Genomic DNA, 18,102 nt, shown 5'->3' with positions numbered 1-18,102 from the left:
GGCACGCAAAGGCAGTGCCTTTTAATGTTTATTGGCGCTCTGTACTTCTCCCTACGTCCGTGTACACAGTGGCATTATAAAGTCATACATTTTACTTTTTCAAACAAACACCGATAATTTAGAAACAAATACCGATAATTTCCGATAATACATTTTAAAGCATTTATTTGACTGCCGATATTATCGGACATCCCTAGTAATTACTGGTGGGGAGGCTCGTAACTCAGATTATGCTCGCAATTTAAAGCATAACAAGAAGCCGAGAGACAATTAATGAGAATTTTAACATGTTATAATGTATCATTGATGGAATTTTCTTTTTTTAATTTCTATATTGCATATCAGAGAAATAACTTTTCTTAAAAGCTGATTTTACTCAATATGAGCTACTTTTCTTCTGTAAACTGTTTTCTTTATTTCCACCAGATTGTACATGAAAAGGAAATTCAAGCTGAAGATGACCAAGTGTTTCTGGTAAAATTGCAGGTAAGCAGATGTTTTAATTAATCATTAAAGGGGACCAATGATGAATGTTGTCTTTTCTGGTTTATAAACGTTGTTACAACGTTGGATACTCCTGTTAAATTATGCCAACGTTTCAAATCATAAGGTTCATGCATTTTGGCTTTCCTTTCGCGGGTTTTTGCATTCTGGCTATATTGTGATGTGACTGTGATGTAAAATAACTTATTTAGACATTAGAGGGGAATTGCACTTTTTTTTTTTTTGCAATTTTGCCTATCGTTCACAATCATTTTGAAAAAAAAAGATGCATGATTTTTTTTTTTTGCATTATAAGAATGTCATAAATGCGTTCATAAGTCTGCTTACAATGGAGCTTATGGTGGCTGCGCAATTCCGCCTACAAAGTCCTTAAAAAAAACATACACACACCTCTATTGAGGTTTTATACACATGATGTAAATATAGATGAATTTTTCAGACTATAAGTCACAGTTTTTTTTTATAGTTTGGCCAGGGGTGCGACTTATACTCAGGAGCGACTTATGTGTGAAATTAACACTTTATTGTAAAATATCTAATATTATTTAGCTCATTCACAAAAAAGACTAGACATATAAGATTTCATGGGATTTATGGATTACAAGTGACAGTTTGGTAAAGGTATAGCATGTTCTATATGTTATAGTTATTTGAATGACTCTTACCATAATATGTTAGCTTAACATAGCAGTTGCTTATTTATGCCTCATATAACCTACACTTATTCAGCCTGTTGTTCACTATTCTTTATTTAGTTTAAATTGCCTTTCAAATGTCTATTCTTGCTGTTGGCTTTTATCAAATAAATTTCCCCCCAAAAAATGTAACTTATGCTCCAGTGTGACTTATGTTTTTTTCCTTCTTTATTATGCATTTTTGGCAAGTGCGACTTATACACCAGAGTGACTTATACTCCGAAAAATACGGTACTGTATGTAAGGTAGTAACAGGCACATTTATAATAACATTTAATATTTACGTAATTTGATCATTTTAAGCATATGCTGTGCTTTAATTTCAAAAACGCATTACATAACTAACACAACTATGAAGCAAGTTATACGATCCCTTGTATTGTCACATATTGACTACTCCCCAGCAATCTGGTCTAATGCATCTAAACAAGATCTAAATAAAATCCATCTTAACCAAAACAGAGCTGCCAGACTAGCTCTCCATTGCTCGTTTAGGACCGGCATTGAGATCATGCATCATGAATTGTCATGGATGAAAGTTGCTGAAAGACTAGCGTGTAGTTTGATTTTAAAAAACATCTATACATACCATAAACCTTTATAATCTGTATTCTCAGATGTTGCTTGCCAGTGACAGTCACAACTACGGTACCATGCTAGCCCTAAGAGGTGCTCTCACCCGTCTTAAACCCAAAAGTGATGTTTTGAAAAAGACTTTAATGTATCGGGCAATCACTTACTGGAATCGACTTCCACAATGTCTGCTATCAATCACCACATAGTGGGCTTTACGAATAGACTAAAAGGAGAGTTATTGCGTAAAGAGATTATTCTAGAATGTACCTAATGTCATGACTGTTTTTATTGACTATTGAGTATTTTATTGATTATGGGATAAGCAGCAGAAAATGGATGGATAATACTTTTTCGTCACTTATTGTTTGTCTTTGGTACACTAATGTGTATATTTTAGGCCATTGGTTCTTTGTTTTATTTTTGCAAAAATGTATACAGTATATCTATTTTTATATTGCTATTTTTATCTTTGGTATGAAAATTATTATGTAACAAAAGTTATTAGTATTTTTTGTTTTTTTGTTGCTATTTTTGTATTAGGACAATTTATTATTGGATCATGTTGTACTGCATTTTAATCGTTTGTTTTGTGGTTGTGTGATGTTTTTTACCTGGACCCCAGTAAGAATAGTCTCCACTGCGGTGTATACTAATGGGGATCCTTAATAAACTAATTATGACATTTACTTTCTTTTTTTTTTCTTCATCACTGAATATTACTACAGACTTTATGAGAGCCAACAAACATAATAAATCATCACTTACTGTACTATGTCTGCTGTCATTACGATACCGACTGGTAGGATTTTCAGATATTCCCGTGAAGAATGTTTCGTAATCCTCACAAAAACGGAGACCAAGGGTTTTTTTTTTTAAATCTTCCTTGCTAGTTTGGGGTCCTAAATGACTATCAAAGTAAATACCTACTCACACTTCTTCTGTCCAGGTAAGATGGATGATTTATGATATAGAATTAACTTGCGAGGAAGCAGCAGACCACTGGATGTAAACATAGGGACACACGGGTGTGGTCAGGGCGCCGCTTTACATAGATTGTCTGTGTTGGCGCTTATAATATTAATATCACTATTACTTGGTCATTATTCAAATCACAAAATATGAATGAAATATTGTTGGAGCTTTTTGAATGGTTATTTATCTGATTGTACGGGCGAAATACATCCATCTTGTATGTCATGATTGTGAACGGTAGGAAAAAAAAAAGTGCAGTTCCCCTTTAAGTCAAGCTCTCAGCCAGAGGGGGGGGTGTCTCCTCCCCCTCTGTGCTATGAGGAAAACACCAACAAAGGTCGAAGTATTATTTTCATATAATGGCATGTGTACAACACTGATGTGCTCCATGCGAAAACATTCAAAGTCTGAATCGATCAGCAAGTGTGCATGTGTACCTGCTGTTGTGACCGGGTGAATAATCTACCGTGGCTTGTAAAAACAATAGCGGAGATGACTTTAAGATATACTGTATATTTAAACAGTACACCAGGGGTTCCCATTACGTGGATCGGGAGCTACTGGTTGATGGTGGAGGGTGTGTCAGTCCATCGCCAGCCAGGCATGAAAAAAAATAGACCTAAAAATTAGCGATCATCGATCTTCACCAAGACGTCACTTTCGTCACTTGATTGACATTCACGGCATTCGAGGGTCTTGTGAGATGACGCTAGCTGCTGCCAGATCATTATTAAGAAAAAATGACCGACAGGAAGGCGAGAAACACTTTTTATTTCAACAAACTCTCGCGCTGCACCTGAAGTCAAAACTGTAAAGACCGACTGCAAAGTTCCTATCGTCACAATAAAAGCGCCGCGTCATCCTGCCTGCGCTAACAAAATAAGGGTCTCAGAAAGCTAGCGTGCATGAGCCAGCAAGCTACAGCGTTTGTTGCCAATGCATGTATTGTTAAGTGTATAAAAAGGAATATGGAAGCTGGACAAATAACATAGACTTGGACTTACACTTAGACAAAATTTAATGATCCACAAGGGAAATTGTTCCACACAGTAGCTCAGTTGCAATGATGGAAAATATGGAAAGGACAAACAGGTATAAAATAGACTAAAAGCAATATAACATATACATAATATTTACATAATATATGTACGGTATAAGATATATACTGATATATGTTTATATCAAACATACATTATATAACAACTACCATGTACAATATTACAGTATATGTAACAGCTGCAGCATAAAATAGAGAGTAAATCCAGCAGAAAATAGACATTATAAACATAGAGACATCAATTGCTGTATGGCGAGTGATTATACAGCTGGATGGAGTGGAATGAAGGAGTTCTTGCATCGAACACTGTGGGAACAAAGCTGAAGGAGCCTGTTTGAGTGTGAACTCTGCTGTCCCTCAATTATCTGGGCAGGATTGTCCATGATGGCCGGCAGTTTGTCCAGTGTCGTCCTGGCAAGATGCCAAAAACCAACCACTTTCATGTGGTATTGGACAGAAAGGAGGACTTTTTTCTCCTCCATTTGAAAATGTGGATGTTATCATCACTACTGTCTTATTCCAATCAATGCAAGTCATCAGAATCAGGTAACACACCAACTTATATTCTTGTCTTCATGAAAGAAAATAATCTATATGTATTAAACATGCTTGTATTATCATTAAACACATTTAACTTGCTAACTAAAATGTCTCTTTCATAAATAAATAAACACAAAATATATATACCATATTTTCCACACTATAAGGCGCACCGGATTATAAGGCGCACCTTCAATGAATGGCATATTTTAAAACTTTGTTGATATATAAGGTGCACCACATAAGGCGCATAGAATAGATGCTACAGTAGAGGCTGGGGTTACGTTATGCATCTTTTGAATCAGGGGTAGGGAACCTACGGCTCTAGAGCCAGATGTGGCTCTTTTGATGACTGCAACTGGCTCTCGGATAGATCTGAGCTGACTTTGCTTAACATGATAAGTAATGAATAATTCCACTTGTAATGACAGTGTTGAAAATAATGTTCAAAATATAAAACATTCTAATGCATTTTTAATCCATCCATCTGTTTTCTACCGCACCTGTTCAAGAAGTTGCGTTAATGGTAAGAAGTTATTTATTTATTATTGGTTAGTGTGGGACTTGCCCTCCTGGGGATTCTTCAGACCACCAAGCACCGACCTGAGAGCCTGTTTCAGGGTTACAATATTGTTTTATTTTTCAATAAGTCTCTCAGTTGCTTTCCAGCAATTGTCTTTTTCTCTGTCGTCCTTGCTCGTGCTCTGGCTCCAGCTCCAACCCCATCTCTCTTCCTGGCTGCTGCTTATAACAGAGCAACAGGTGATTAGATAACAAGGCCCAGGTGGGCCATCTACGCACCTATAGCTGATTTCGAGGCTGATCGTGGCAACACCCCGCTTCGCTGCAGGCCCGCCGACCACGCCCCCTCCACAGTTGGCTTCCAAATAACGCTGTTATTACAAAGAACAAGAGACCTATTATACTCTAGAAATGTTGGTCTTACTTAAAAATGCACGCGTTTATTTGTGTTCAGTGTTAAAAAAAAATATCATATGGCTCTTACGGAAATACATTTTGAAATATTTGGCTTCTCGGCTCTCTCAGCCAAAAAGGTTCCCGACCCATCCTTTAGATGGAGCTGCGCTAAAGGGAATGTCAACAAAACAGTCAGATAGGTCAGTCAAACTTTATTAATGGATTACAAACCAGCGTTCTGACAACTCTGTTCACTCCCAAAATGAATAAACAGCTGTTTTATTTTTTTTCCCGATTCAATAAACACATAAAAAACAGTCTGATACTGTTACGGTAAAATCAAATGTTAGTGCAATCACAATATAGTAACATAGTAACACTCAAAAGAGTAAATTATCGATTGAGCCGAAAATTTAATTTTCATTTCTTATGTGTTGTGTGCATGTTTTAAGAATTGACGATAAATAATCTTGAAATAGTGCAAAGCAATAATATATCAATAACTCAACATTGCTCAAAGGATAATGTCACACAACACAACACACAAAATAAACATGTAAAGATCACTTTATTTAAAGTTATTCCTCATCAACCAATCCCTCAAATTCTTCTTCTTGAGTGTTGGAATCAAACAGTTGGGCGAATACGGCATCCAACATGCCCGGCTCCGTCTCGTCCAATTCCTCATTAAAGGAGTCAGTGTCGCTGCTGTTAATGTTCAATTCTCTCACTGCTGCTCTATTCCCGTCTTCTACTGTGTGACTGATCGCCTTGACTTTAAACTCTGCGTCCTAAGTATGTCTCTTAATGGGAGCCATTTTGGCCTCTTTACATAAACACACAGAAAAGGCACGCCTCTAGCAGTCATATATGTGAAGTGAAGTGAATTATATTTATATAGCGCTTTTCTCTAGTGACTCAAAGCGCTTTACATAGTGAAACCCAATATCTAAGTTACATTTAAAGCAGTGTGGGTGGCACTGGGAGCAAGTGGGTAAAGTGTCTTGCCCAAGGACACAACGGCAGTGACTAGGATGGCGGAAGCGGGAATCGAACCTGCAACCCTCAAGTTGCTGGCACGGCCACTCTACCAACCGAGCTATACCGCCCCACGATATCCCAGCATGCACCGCGCGCTTCTTCTACGGGGGAAAATGAAGTCGGGGGCTGCTTACCGTAGTTACGAGACTGGTTGTGGCTCAATATTGGTCCATTTATAAGGCGCCGGATGATAAGACGCACTGTCAGCATTTGAGAAAAATTGAGGTTTTTAGGTGCGCCTTATAGTGTGGAAAATACTGTATATGAATGAAGTGAATTGTGAAGTGAATTATATTTATATAGCGCTTTTCTCAAGTGACTCAAAGGGCTTTACATAGTGACACCCAATATCTAAGTTACATTTAAAGCAGTGTGGGTGGCACTGGGAGCAGGTGGGTCAAGTGTCTTGCCCAAGGACACGACGACAGTAACTAGGATGGCACAAGCGGGAATCGCACCTGCAACCCTCAAGTTGCTGGCACGGCCACTCTACCAACCGAGCTACCTGGTCAATTGAAAAGCAGCTCGACTGCAGAAAGTGTGGGGACGCCTGGTCTACACTTTCAAAAGATAATTGATGATACTTTTAGAGAGGGTGGAGGTGGTTCTGTTCACAATCTGGGAACATTTCCAGAATTGAACATCTTGTTGACAGACTCAAGTGGGTTATAAAAGTCACTGGAGCAAAATCTACCCCAAATTGACACCAAAACATATCTAATATATTTTATCTGGAACACAAGTGTTTAAAATTTACATTTCAAATCATCATAGGTCCCTTTTTAAGTTGAATGTTTAATATTGTACGGTTCTTCAAATTGTTTATTGGTCCCCTTTTTTGCAGTCGCTGCTCTCCAAACAGCCTGCTGTCACCGTAGGCCGACCAGTGGTAAGTGTCTGTCTCCCCCTCCACCTTGTGACTCACCACACATGTGACACTCTGTCCCTTGTCAATCAAGGACACAACCACCAGAGCCCCCAGCGGTTCCCCCAGGACCAGCAATCGTTCGGCAGCGGCCAACGTGGCCAACGCCATGCCTCAGTCGGGTACGCCGGGTCACAGCAGCAGGAGAGCATGTATGTGTGGTAATGTTTGAATCTGTCGGTGTGCCGCAGGTCAGACCAGTGAGGGTGTCTTGGCCAACTTCTTCAACAGCCTACTGACGAAGAAAGCGGGGACAGGAGGACCTGGGACGCCGGCTGGTGGGAACAACACGCCAGGGACTGTACGCAAGTCAGGTGAAGACTGTTCTAAATGATTCACACCTGCGTCTTTTTGATGTCACCCATCACATCCTTAATGCAACATTGCTCCACTTCTGTCCTCCTCATATCTTCAATGTGTCAACACAACAAATCCTGACATTGTCCCCTCATTTTCAACCACAATGTGTGTGTGTGTGTACCAGTCAGAGGATGCTGGCCACGATAAGGTGTGTGTTTATAGCCAGGCATTCTGCGTGTGTTGTCGCCCGTCTTTTTTGTTCTTGTGACTCCATCTCATCATCATCATCCAAGCATGAGTACTAGGATCAAACCTGCTATGCACCCATTTTACCAGCAACATTGCAGCTTTATGCCGGAATGTTCATAAAATATCAAAAAATCAATAGCTCTTACGCAGCTACTTTTCAATTGAGCAGGGCTTCTACCTCATTGATATATATCATTTATCAATCAATCTTTACTTATATAGCCCTAAATCACAAGTGTCTCAAAGGGCTGCTCGAGCCACAACGTCATCCTCGGCGCAGATCCCACATCTGGGCAAGGAAAAACTCAACCAAATGGGACAATGAGAAACCTTGGAGGGGACTGCAGATGTAGGCACCCCCCTGGGCGACCGGGGCAATGGACGTCGAGTGGATCTAGCACAATATTGTGAGAGTCCAGTCCATGGTGGATCTAACATAATAGTGAGAGTCCAGTCCATAGTGGATCTAACATAATAGTGAGAGTCCAGTCCATAGTGGATCTAACATAATAGTGAGAGTCCAGTCCATAGTGGATCTAACATAATAGTGAGAGTCCAGTCCATAGTGGATCTAACATAATAGTGAGAGTCCAGTCCATAGTGGATCTAACATAATAGTGAGAGTCCAGTCCATAGTGGATCTAACATAATAGTGAGAGTCCAGTCCATGGTGGATCTAACATAATAGTGAGAGTCCAGTCCATAGTGGATCTAACATAATAGTGTGAGAGTCCAGTCCATAGTGGATCTAACATAATAGTGTGAGAGTCCAGTCCATAGTGGATCTAACATAATAGTGAGACTCCAGTCCATAGTGGATCTAACATAATATTGTGAGAGTCCAGTCCATGGTGGATCTAACATAATAGTGTGAGAGTTCAGTCCATAGTGGATCTAGCATAATAGTGTGAGTCCAGTCCATAGTGGATCTAACATAATAGTGAAAGTCCAGTCCATAGTGGATCTAACATAATAGTGTGAGAGTCCAGTCCATAGTGGATCTAACATAATAGTGTGAGTCCAGTCCATAGTGGATCTAACATAATAGTGTGAGAGTCCAGTCCATTGTGGATCTAACATGATAGTGAGAGTCCAGTCCATAGTGGATCTATCATAATAGTGTGAGAGTCCAGTCCATAGTGGATCTAACATAATAGTGTGAGAGTCCAGTCCATAGTGGATCTAACATAATAGTGAGAGTCCAGTCCATAGTGGATCTAACATAATAGTGAGAGTCCAGTCCATAGTGGATCTAACATAATAGTGAGAGTCCAGTCCATAGTGGATCTAACATAATAGTGTGAGAGTCCAGTCCATAGTGGATCTAACATAATAGTGAAAGTCCAGTCCATAGTGGATCTAACATAATAGTGTGAGAGTCCAGTCCATAGTGGATCTAACATAATAGTGAAAGTCCAGTCCATAGTGGATCTAACATAATAGTGTGAGAGTCCAGTCCATAGTGGATCTAACATAATAGTGAGAGTCCAGTCCATAGTGGATCTAACATAATAGTGTGAGAGTCCAGTCCATAGTAGATCTAACATAATAGTGTGAGAGTCCAGTCCATAGTGGATCTAACATAATAGTGTGAGAGTCCAGTCCATAGTGGATCTAACATAATAGTGTGAGAGTCCAGTCCATAGTGGATCTAACATAATAGTGAGAGTCCAGTCCATAATGGATCTAACATAATAGTGTGAGAGTCCAGTCCATAGTGGATCTAACATAATAGTGTGAGAGTCCAGTCCATAGTGGATCTAACATAATAGTGTGAGAGTCCAGTCCATAGTGGATCTAACATAATAGTGAGAGTCCAGTCCATAGTGGATCTAACATAATAGTGTGAGTCCAGTCCATAGTGGATCTAACATAATAGTGAGAGTCCAGTCCATAGTGGATCTAACATAATAGTGTGAGAGTCCAGTCCATAGTGGATCTAACATAATAGTGAGAGTCCAGTCCATAGTGGATCTAACATAATAGTGAGAGTCCAGTCCATAGTGGATTTAACATAATAGTGAGAGTCCAGTCCATGGTGGATCTAACATAATAGTGTGAGTCCAGTCCATAGTGGATCTAACATAATAGTGAGAGTCCAGTCCATAGTGGATCTAACATAATAGTGAGAGTCCAGTCCATAGTGGATCTAACGTAATAGTGAGAGAGTCCAGTCCATAGTGGATCTAACATAATAGTGAGAGTCCAGTCCATAGTGGATCTAACATAATAGTGTGAGAGTCCAGTCCATAGTGGATCTAACATAATAGTGTGAGAGTCCAGTCCATAGTGGATCTAACATAATAGGGTGAGAGTCCAGTCCATAGTGGATCTAACATAATAGTGTGAGAGTCCAGTCCATAGTGGATCTAACATAATAGTGAGAGTCCAGTCCATAGTGGATCTAACATAATAGTGTGAGAGTCCAGTCCATAGTGGATCTAACATAATAGTGTGAGAGTCCAGTCCATAGTGGATCTAACATAATAGTGAGAGTCCAGTCCTCAGTGGATCTAACATAATAGTGAGAGTCCAGTCCATAGTGGATCTAACATAATAGTGAGAGTCCAGTCCTCAGTGGATCTAACATGATCAAGTTAAAGTAGCAATGATTGTCACACACACACCAGGTGTGGTGAAATGTGTCCTCTACATTTGACCCATCTCCCTGTTTTCTTTTTAAGAATGACATTTGTTCCCCACATCTTTATTATTTCTCACCAGGAATCCATCGAGCTCCTTCCCTGTTTTTCAGGCATGCTGCATTGCACCTGTTTTAACTTCCATTTGCCACACATGTTGCACATGGTTCCAATCATGGCTGGCTACAAACACTTAGTGCTGCTTATGATTTTCTGCAGTACTTCTGAACAGGCTGGAAAGATAATCCCAGATTCTAGGATTCACAATATTTATTTTAAACCTGCTTCTCAAGACCCATACCTATAAAATATTTATATTCAATTGTTCTATTTGATTGAACTAGTGTGTGCACACCTGAAGGTAAGAAAGACTCAAAGGTGGATTCGACAACGTTTACATTAGATTCGTCCTGACAAAATCTAGTACCTTTATCGATGGTAAAGAGCACCTCATTCATTTTTGCGATTTGATTGATTGATACTTTTATTAGTAGATTGCACAGTACAGTACATATTCCCTACAATCGACCACTAAATGGTAACACCCCAATATGTTTTTCAACTTGTTTAAGTCGGGGTTCACGTTCATCAATTCATGGTAATGATGTTATCAAAGATTTATTTGTAACTTTATGCACTTTTCAAAAGCCGCAGCCATATGAACAAGTTCACTGGTTTGAAGTGTAATTTCTCTCCTTGCATAATGTTTGCTCAACATTTGGAGTAAATTGCACGCAAAAAGTCTTCCTCTGAAACAGCGATCGACGCCATGTTTAATTACAATAAGATCGGGGGAGAAAAGGAGCGCTTGATTTAGTCACCCTAACCCACCCACAACATAGTATTATAAAGCAGGGGTCAGCAACCTTTTTGAAAGCAAGAGCTACTTCTTGGGTACTGATTAATGCCAAGGGCTACCAGTTTGATACACACTTAAATAAATTGACAAAAATAGCCGATTTGCTCAATTTACCTTTAACTCTATTATTATTAATAATTAATGATATTTATCTTTGTGGAAACACTGATCATGTTAAGGATTTCTCACAATAAATATATATTTTTGATGACATGTTTTAAATAGGTTCAAATCCAATCTGCACTTTGTTAGAATATATAACAAATTGGACCAAGCTATATTTCTAACAAAGACAAATCATTATTTCTTCTACATTTTCCAGAACAACATTTTTTAAAGAAATTCAAAAGACTTTGAAATAAGATTTAAATTTGATTCTACAGATTTTCTAGATTTTCCAGAATAATTTTTTTGAATTTTAATCATAAGTTTTAAGAAATATTTCTCAAATATTCTTCGTCGAAAAAACAGAAGCTAAAATTAAGAATTAAATTAAAATATATTTATTCTTTACAATAAAAAAAAAATACTTGAACATTGATTTAAATTGTCAGGAAAGAAGAGGAAGGAATTTAAAAATCCTAAAATAATTTTTAAGGTTGTATTTTTTCTCTAAAATTGTCTTTCTGAAAGTTATAGGAAGCAAAGTAAAAAAATAAATGAATTGAATTAAACAAGCCCGAAAAGGGAATAAGCGGTAGAAAGTGGATGGATGGAAGAGAAGACCAAGTCTTTAAAATATTTTCTTGTATTTTCAAATTCTATTTGAGTTTTGTCTCTCTTAGAATTAAAAATGTCCAGCAAAGCGAGACCAGCTTGCTAGTAAATTAATACAATTTTTAAAATAGAGGCAGCTCACTGGTAAGTGCTGCTTTTTGAGCTATTTTTAGAACAGGCCAGCGGGCGACTCATCTGGTCCTTACAGGCAGTGCGTTGGTGACCCCTGGTATGAGTGATACTGCCTCATTGGAGCGAGTTTTTAAAGTTAAAGTACCAATGATTGTCACACACACACACTAGGTGTGGCCAAATTATTCTCTGCATTTGACCCATCAGCCTTGATCACCCCCTGGGAGGTGAGGGGAGCAGTGAGCAGCAGTGGGGGCCACGCCCGGGAATCATTTTTGGTGATTTAACCCCCAATTCCAACCCTTAATGCTGAGTGCCAAGCAGGGAGGTAATGGCTCCCATTTTTATAGTTGAATTATGTAACTGGATTCATGGGTTTCTCTTAATTCCTCATATTTATACTTAATGACCAAAAACATTGTTTTTATTTGCACATCTTGCTGTCTGTGGCTTTAGCTGCTGTCAATGGCCTCACCTGTTCATTCCTCTTGTATTACTGTCCAAATTGATCTTGTTAGCTACACATTCACTATTGATTAAATCTTGCAATGGTGTATAAAGTAGAACATGCAAATGATAGAATCGCATTCAACACAACACAAGCTTACATGGTCATAAAGTACAGTACAGGACACACCTTCTCATTCAATGTTTTCTTTATTTTCATGACTATTTACATTGTAAATTGTCACATCAAAACTATGAATGAACATATGTGGAGTTGTGTACTTAACAAAAAAAAGTGAAATAACTGAAAACATATTTTATATTCTAGTTACTTCAAAATAGCCACCTTTTGCCCTGATTACTGCTTTGCACACTCGTGGCATTCTCTTGATGAGCTTAAAGCACACCTGTGAAGTGAAAACCATTTCAGGTGACTACCTCTTGAAGCTCATGGAGAGAATCTGAAAAATTAATCAGAGCAACGAGAAGAAACTATTTTGAAGAAACTAGAATATAAAACATGTTTTCAATTATTTCCCCTTTTTTTGTGAAGTACATAACTCCACACGTGTTCATTCATAGTTTTGATGTGACTATCTTTAGATTAGATTAGATTAGATAGTACTTTATTTATTTCGTCAGGAGAGTTCCTTCAGGAAAATTACAATTTTCAGCACAATCCCATTCAAGATCAGACAAACATTACAGGGAGACAGAACAGGATCGCTGACGGGTCTGCCGGCTTCCAGCGCCCCTTACAAAAAAGATGAGATACAGGTAAACAAGGGGGGGGGGGGGGATGGGAGAAAATAATAGAAAATTAAAATAAAATTAAAAAAATCGGTCTACAATGTAAATAGTCATGAAAATGAAGAAAAACACATTGATTGAAACTTTTATTAGTAGATTGCACAGTACAGTACATATTCCCTACAATTGACCACTAAATGGTAACACCCCAATAAGTTTTTCTACTTGGGGTCCACGTTAATCAGTTCATGGTAAATTGAATGAGGAGAAAGGGTGTCCAAACTTTTGGCCTGTACTGTGAAGTGAATTATATTTATATAGCGCTTTTCTCAAGTGACTCAAAGCGCTTTACATAGTGAAAGCCAATATCTTAAATTACATTTAAAGCAGTGTGGGTGGCACTGGGAGCAGGTGGGTAAAGTGTCTTGCCCAAGGACACAACGGCAGTGACTAGGATGGCGGAAGTGGGAATCGAACCTGCAACCCTCAAGTTGCTGTCACATCCACTCTACCAAGCGAGCTATACCGCCTACTGTGTGTTATTAAAGATTACTGCCGTCAGGACTACAATCTACATGTGGTTATTCTAATGATGTAATCTTGGAACTTGCGTAATAGGCCAGATGCATACACAACAATTGAGTGCGTGAAAAGCAAAACAAATTTATAAAGTATTTTCTTGTCGCTTCTTTTGTCCCTAGCTTTGAGACAAGCTCTAAATGCTTGTAGGTGGAAGCAACAGGTGCTCATTGAGAAGAGTGATTTGTGCTTTCATTTTAAGTCCACTCCATTTGTGGCTGTAGAAAAAGTATCTAGCACAGAAGTGGGTAGTAACGCGCTACATTTACTCCGTTACATCTACTTGAGTAACTTTTGGGATAAATTGTACTTCTAAGAGTAGTTTTTATGCAACATACTTTTACTTTTACTTGAGTATATTTATAGAGAAGAAACTCTACTTTTACTCCGCTCCATTTATCTGCAATCAGGTCGCTACTCGCTACTTTTTATTTATCGAACTGTTAATGCACACTTTGTTTTGATTTTGTCAGACACGCATTCAAAGTAGGAACTACACATGCCTGTTTCACCAATCACATGCAGTCACTGGTGACGTTGGACCAATCAAACAGAGCCAGGTGGTCACGTGACCGTCACACGTAGAACCCGACATGTTGAAAAACTTATTGGGGTGTTACCATTTAGTGGTCAATTGTACGGAATATGTACTGTACTGTGCAATCTACTAATACAAGTTTCAATCAATCAACCAATCAAAAGTGTAAAGGAAAAAAGACACTTTTTTATTTCAACCGTACTTCCTGTCAAAAGCCTAAAGACTGATTGCGCAGTTCCTGTCTTCACAATAAAAGCGCTGCTCCAACTTATATTCTTGTCTTCATGAAAGATAGGAATCTATGTGTTAAACATGCATGTATATTCATTAAAACACCTTTAACATGTCAACAAAAACGGCAAAATAAATATAAATGATATACTGTATATATAAAGGTATGTATATATATATATGTGTATGTATATATATATATATATATATATATAATACATATATAAATGATATGTGTATGTATGTATATATGAGGTAGATCAGCTCGACTTGGTCATTTATTAAGTAATTGATTAACGTTGAAAAACCTATTGGGGTGTTACCATTTAGTGGTCAATTGTACAGAATATGTACTGTACTGTGCAATCTACTAATACAAGTTTCAATCAATCGATCAATGAATGCCTACTGAGCCTATGGTGCTGATAAGTTATTGTGGCTCAATTTGCCTTAATTTTTTATTTTTATTTCAATGTATTATTATTTAGGGCTTCACGGTGGCAGAGGGGTTAGTGCGTTTGCCTCACAATACGAAGTTCCTGCAGTCCTGGGTTCAAATCCAGGCTCGGGATCTTTCTGTGTGGAGTTTGCATGTTCTCCCCGTGAATGCGTGGGTTCCCTCCGGGTACTCCGGCTTCCTCCCACCTCCAAAGACATGCACCTGGGGATAGGCCCCTTCCACCTCCAAAGACATGCACCTGGGGATAGGCCCCTTCCACCTCCAAAGACATGCACCTGGGGATAGGACCCTCCCACCTCCAAAGACATGCACCTGGGGATAGGACCCTCCCACCTCCAAAGACATGCACCTGGGGATAGGCCCCTTCCACCTCCAAAGACATGCACCTGGGGATAGGCCCCTTCCACCTCCAAAGACATGCACCTGGGGATAGGCCCCTTCCACCTCCAAAGACATGCACCTGGGGATAGGCCCCTTCCACCTCCAAAGACATGCACCTGGGGATAGGCCCCTTCCACCTCCAAAGACATGCACCTGGTGATAGGCCCCTCCCACCTCCAAAGACATGCACCTGGGGATAGGCCCCTCCCACCTCCAAAGACATGCACCTGGTGATAGGCCCCTCCCACCTCCAAAGACATGCACCTGGGGATAGGCCCCTCCCACCTCCAAAGACATGCACCTGGGGATAGGCCCCTCCCACCTCCAAAGACATGCACCTGGTGATAGGCCCCTCCCACCTCCAAAGACATGCACCTGGGGATAGGTTGATTGGCAACACTAAATGGTCCCTAGTGTGTGAATGTTGTCTATCTGTGTGGCGACGTGTCCAGGGTGTACCCTGCCTTCTGCCCGATTGTAGCTGAGATAGGCGCCAGCGCCCCCCGCGACTCCGAAAGGGAATAAGCGGTAGAAAATGGATGGATGGGATGGATGTATTATTATTTAATATATAATATTGTTTTAGTTGCTCAAGAGATATTTCTGGCCCTGAATTTGTTCATTGCTATTTTTATGTTTTTGTTCATTATTTGTTGCCGTAATCATTAAACAAACAGGTTACTCATCAGTTACTCAGTACTTGAGTAGTTTATTCACAACATACTTTTACTCAAGTAAATATTTGGGTGACTACTCCTTACTTTTACTCGAGTAATAAATCTCTAAAGTAACAGTACTCTTACTTGAGTACAATTTCTGGCTACTCTGCCCACCTCTGATCTTAAGGAATCAGATTTCTCACCAAGTTGGCAACACTGATCCTTGTTGCTCTGTCTCCTTATTCTCTGGCAGACCAGCTGTCCTGCCATATGGATGTCCGTCACAAATAAAGAAATGAATGTATGTGAAACTTGAGAAATAGGCCTACTTTAATGAATTCTACAAGTAAAAGTATTGTTCCCTTTCACACCCAGCCCTGATTTCAAACATGTGTAAATGTGCTCATTGCAATCTTAAGGACTGGGAAATGTGAGTGAGCCTGCACCCCAGTAGGAAGAGGTTACTGATTAGTGTGTGTGTCCCTGTGATGGCTGCAGGCTCCAAGCTGGGCCTGAGTGATGTACAAGCAGAGCTGGACCGCATAGCCAACCGGGAGACGGACTTGGACTTGCCCAACGCCAACGAGACCCCTGCCACCGAGGGCCAAGACACATGAAGACCAACCCGCTTCAATCCCCCCCGCTCTTCCTTCCTTCCCTCCTCCACCTCTTTTGCCCTCCCTCTCTCTGCTTTGTCTCACAGATATATGCAAGGGAACCAGGGGAGTAGGGGAAAAGGACCAAAATGGACACCTAGTTTTCTCTCCCTGATATCTTTCATCTTCCACAAGGAGAGTTCTCCTCCATCCAAACAGTACCCTCACCCTTCCCATCCCACCCACCGTTTTCTTTCCTGGTTCTTACACTGAGGATGTGTCACAAGATGGGGAGGAGGGACCAGTGCGGGAGATGTAGGCTCCATTGATGTTTGGGAATGTCCGCATTTGCTCGCCTGGAAGTGAAGGTGTTTTATCCATCCATTAATTGTGATGGTTCATGTTTTTTTTTGTTGTTTTTTATGCTAGAACCTGCTGAAGGACACGAGTTGAAGAAACTGCACTTAGATACTAGGGATGTTCGGCCAGTGGTTATGTGGAGGAGGAGATTCAGAACAAAAAATGGATGTCTGGAACATTTTTTTTTAAGAAGGGACAAACGTGTGTGTGTTTGTGTATGTATGTATGTATGTATGTATGTGTGTGTGTGTGTGTGTGTGTGTGTGTGAAAATGAAGGACATGAGTGCAACATATGTGGGAAGGATTTCTGCCTATTTACAAACCAAAAAGCAAAACAAAAAACAAAACTATGCTTTTGACACTACACTCTCTGAAAGACACTATTCCCACAATGTAAACATGACAAATATCACTGCATGGTGCACACATTTGACTTTGGACCCAAGTCCCCTGGTGATAGACAGGCGGTGCACCGCATCAGGCGGCGTGAGCTTTATTCCCGCCGCTGGTTCCATACTCGCCGCAGGCAGGGAGGAGGGGGTTAGATGACGATGGGGTCATGTCAAGAATGTACAGCCATGGTCTCGCTGATTGGTCTCCTTATTTCAGAGCTCTGTGTTGGCGTTTGTATTATCAGATCTGTCAATCAGTCAAATAAAAGGTGTATTTATTCGGATTCATTGGTCGGGCCTCTAATTAACACGACCTCCTCACACCGTCAACATGTTGCAGTTGTCATGATTGGGTGGGAAATTTAAAATTAAATGATGTACCGTATTTCCTTGAATTGCCGCAGGATATACAGTATGCACCTGCCTTGAATTACTGCCGGGTCAAACTCGCTTCCCAAAATAATTAGCGCATGCTTAGTATTACCGCCTGGTCAAACTCGATCGAGTGACACTTCCCCTGTCATCATTTTCAAAATGGGGGTGGCTGATTTCAACACCTGTAATTGGAAATCGCATAAAGG

At 39.8% G+C, this 18,102-nt stretch overlaps 1 protein-coding gene across 1 annotated transcript in view; it reads left to right on the top strand.

Moving 5' to 3' along the window:
• dync1li1 (dynein, cytoplasmic 1, light intermediate chain 1) overlaps positions 1 to 17,805 on the top strand; it is a 41,998-nt gene extending 24,193 nt beyond the window's left edge. The window contains exons 9-13 of the mRNA XM_061882763.1: positions 427 to 486; positions 7,148 to 7,192; positions 7,263 to 7,350; positions 7,420 to 7,542; positions 16,671 to 17,805. Of these exons, the coding sequence (XP_061738747.1) occupies positions 427 to 486; positions 7,148 to 7,192; positions 7,263 to 7,350; positions 7,420 to 7,542; positions 16,671 to 16,789 (435 nt within the window). The 3' untranslated portion in view covers positions 16,790 to 17,805. The remainder of the gene's footprint in view (positions 1 to 426; positions 487 to 7,147; positions 7,193 to 7,262; positions 7,351 to 7,419; positions 7,543 to 16,670) is intronic.
• The last annotated feature ends 297 nt before the right edge of the window (positions 17,806 to 18,102 follow it).

Source organism: Nerophis ophidion, linkage group LG21, assembly GCF_033978795.1.
Source record: "Nerophis ophidion isolate RoL-2023_Sa linkage group LG21, RoL_Noph_v1.0, whole genome shotgun sequence".
Classification (NCBI taxonomy): domain Eukaryota; kingdom Metazoa; phylum Chordata; class Actinopteri; order Syngnathiformes; family Syngnathidae; genus Nerophis; species Nerophis ophidion.
The sequence above is the reverse complement of the archived record's forward strand: the minus strand, read 5'-3'. Positions and strand labels throughout refer to the sequence as shown.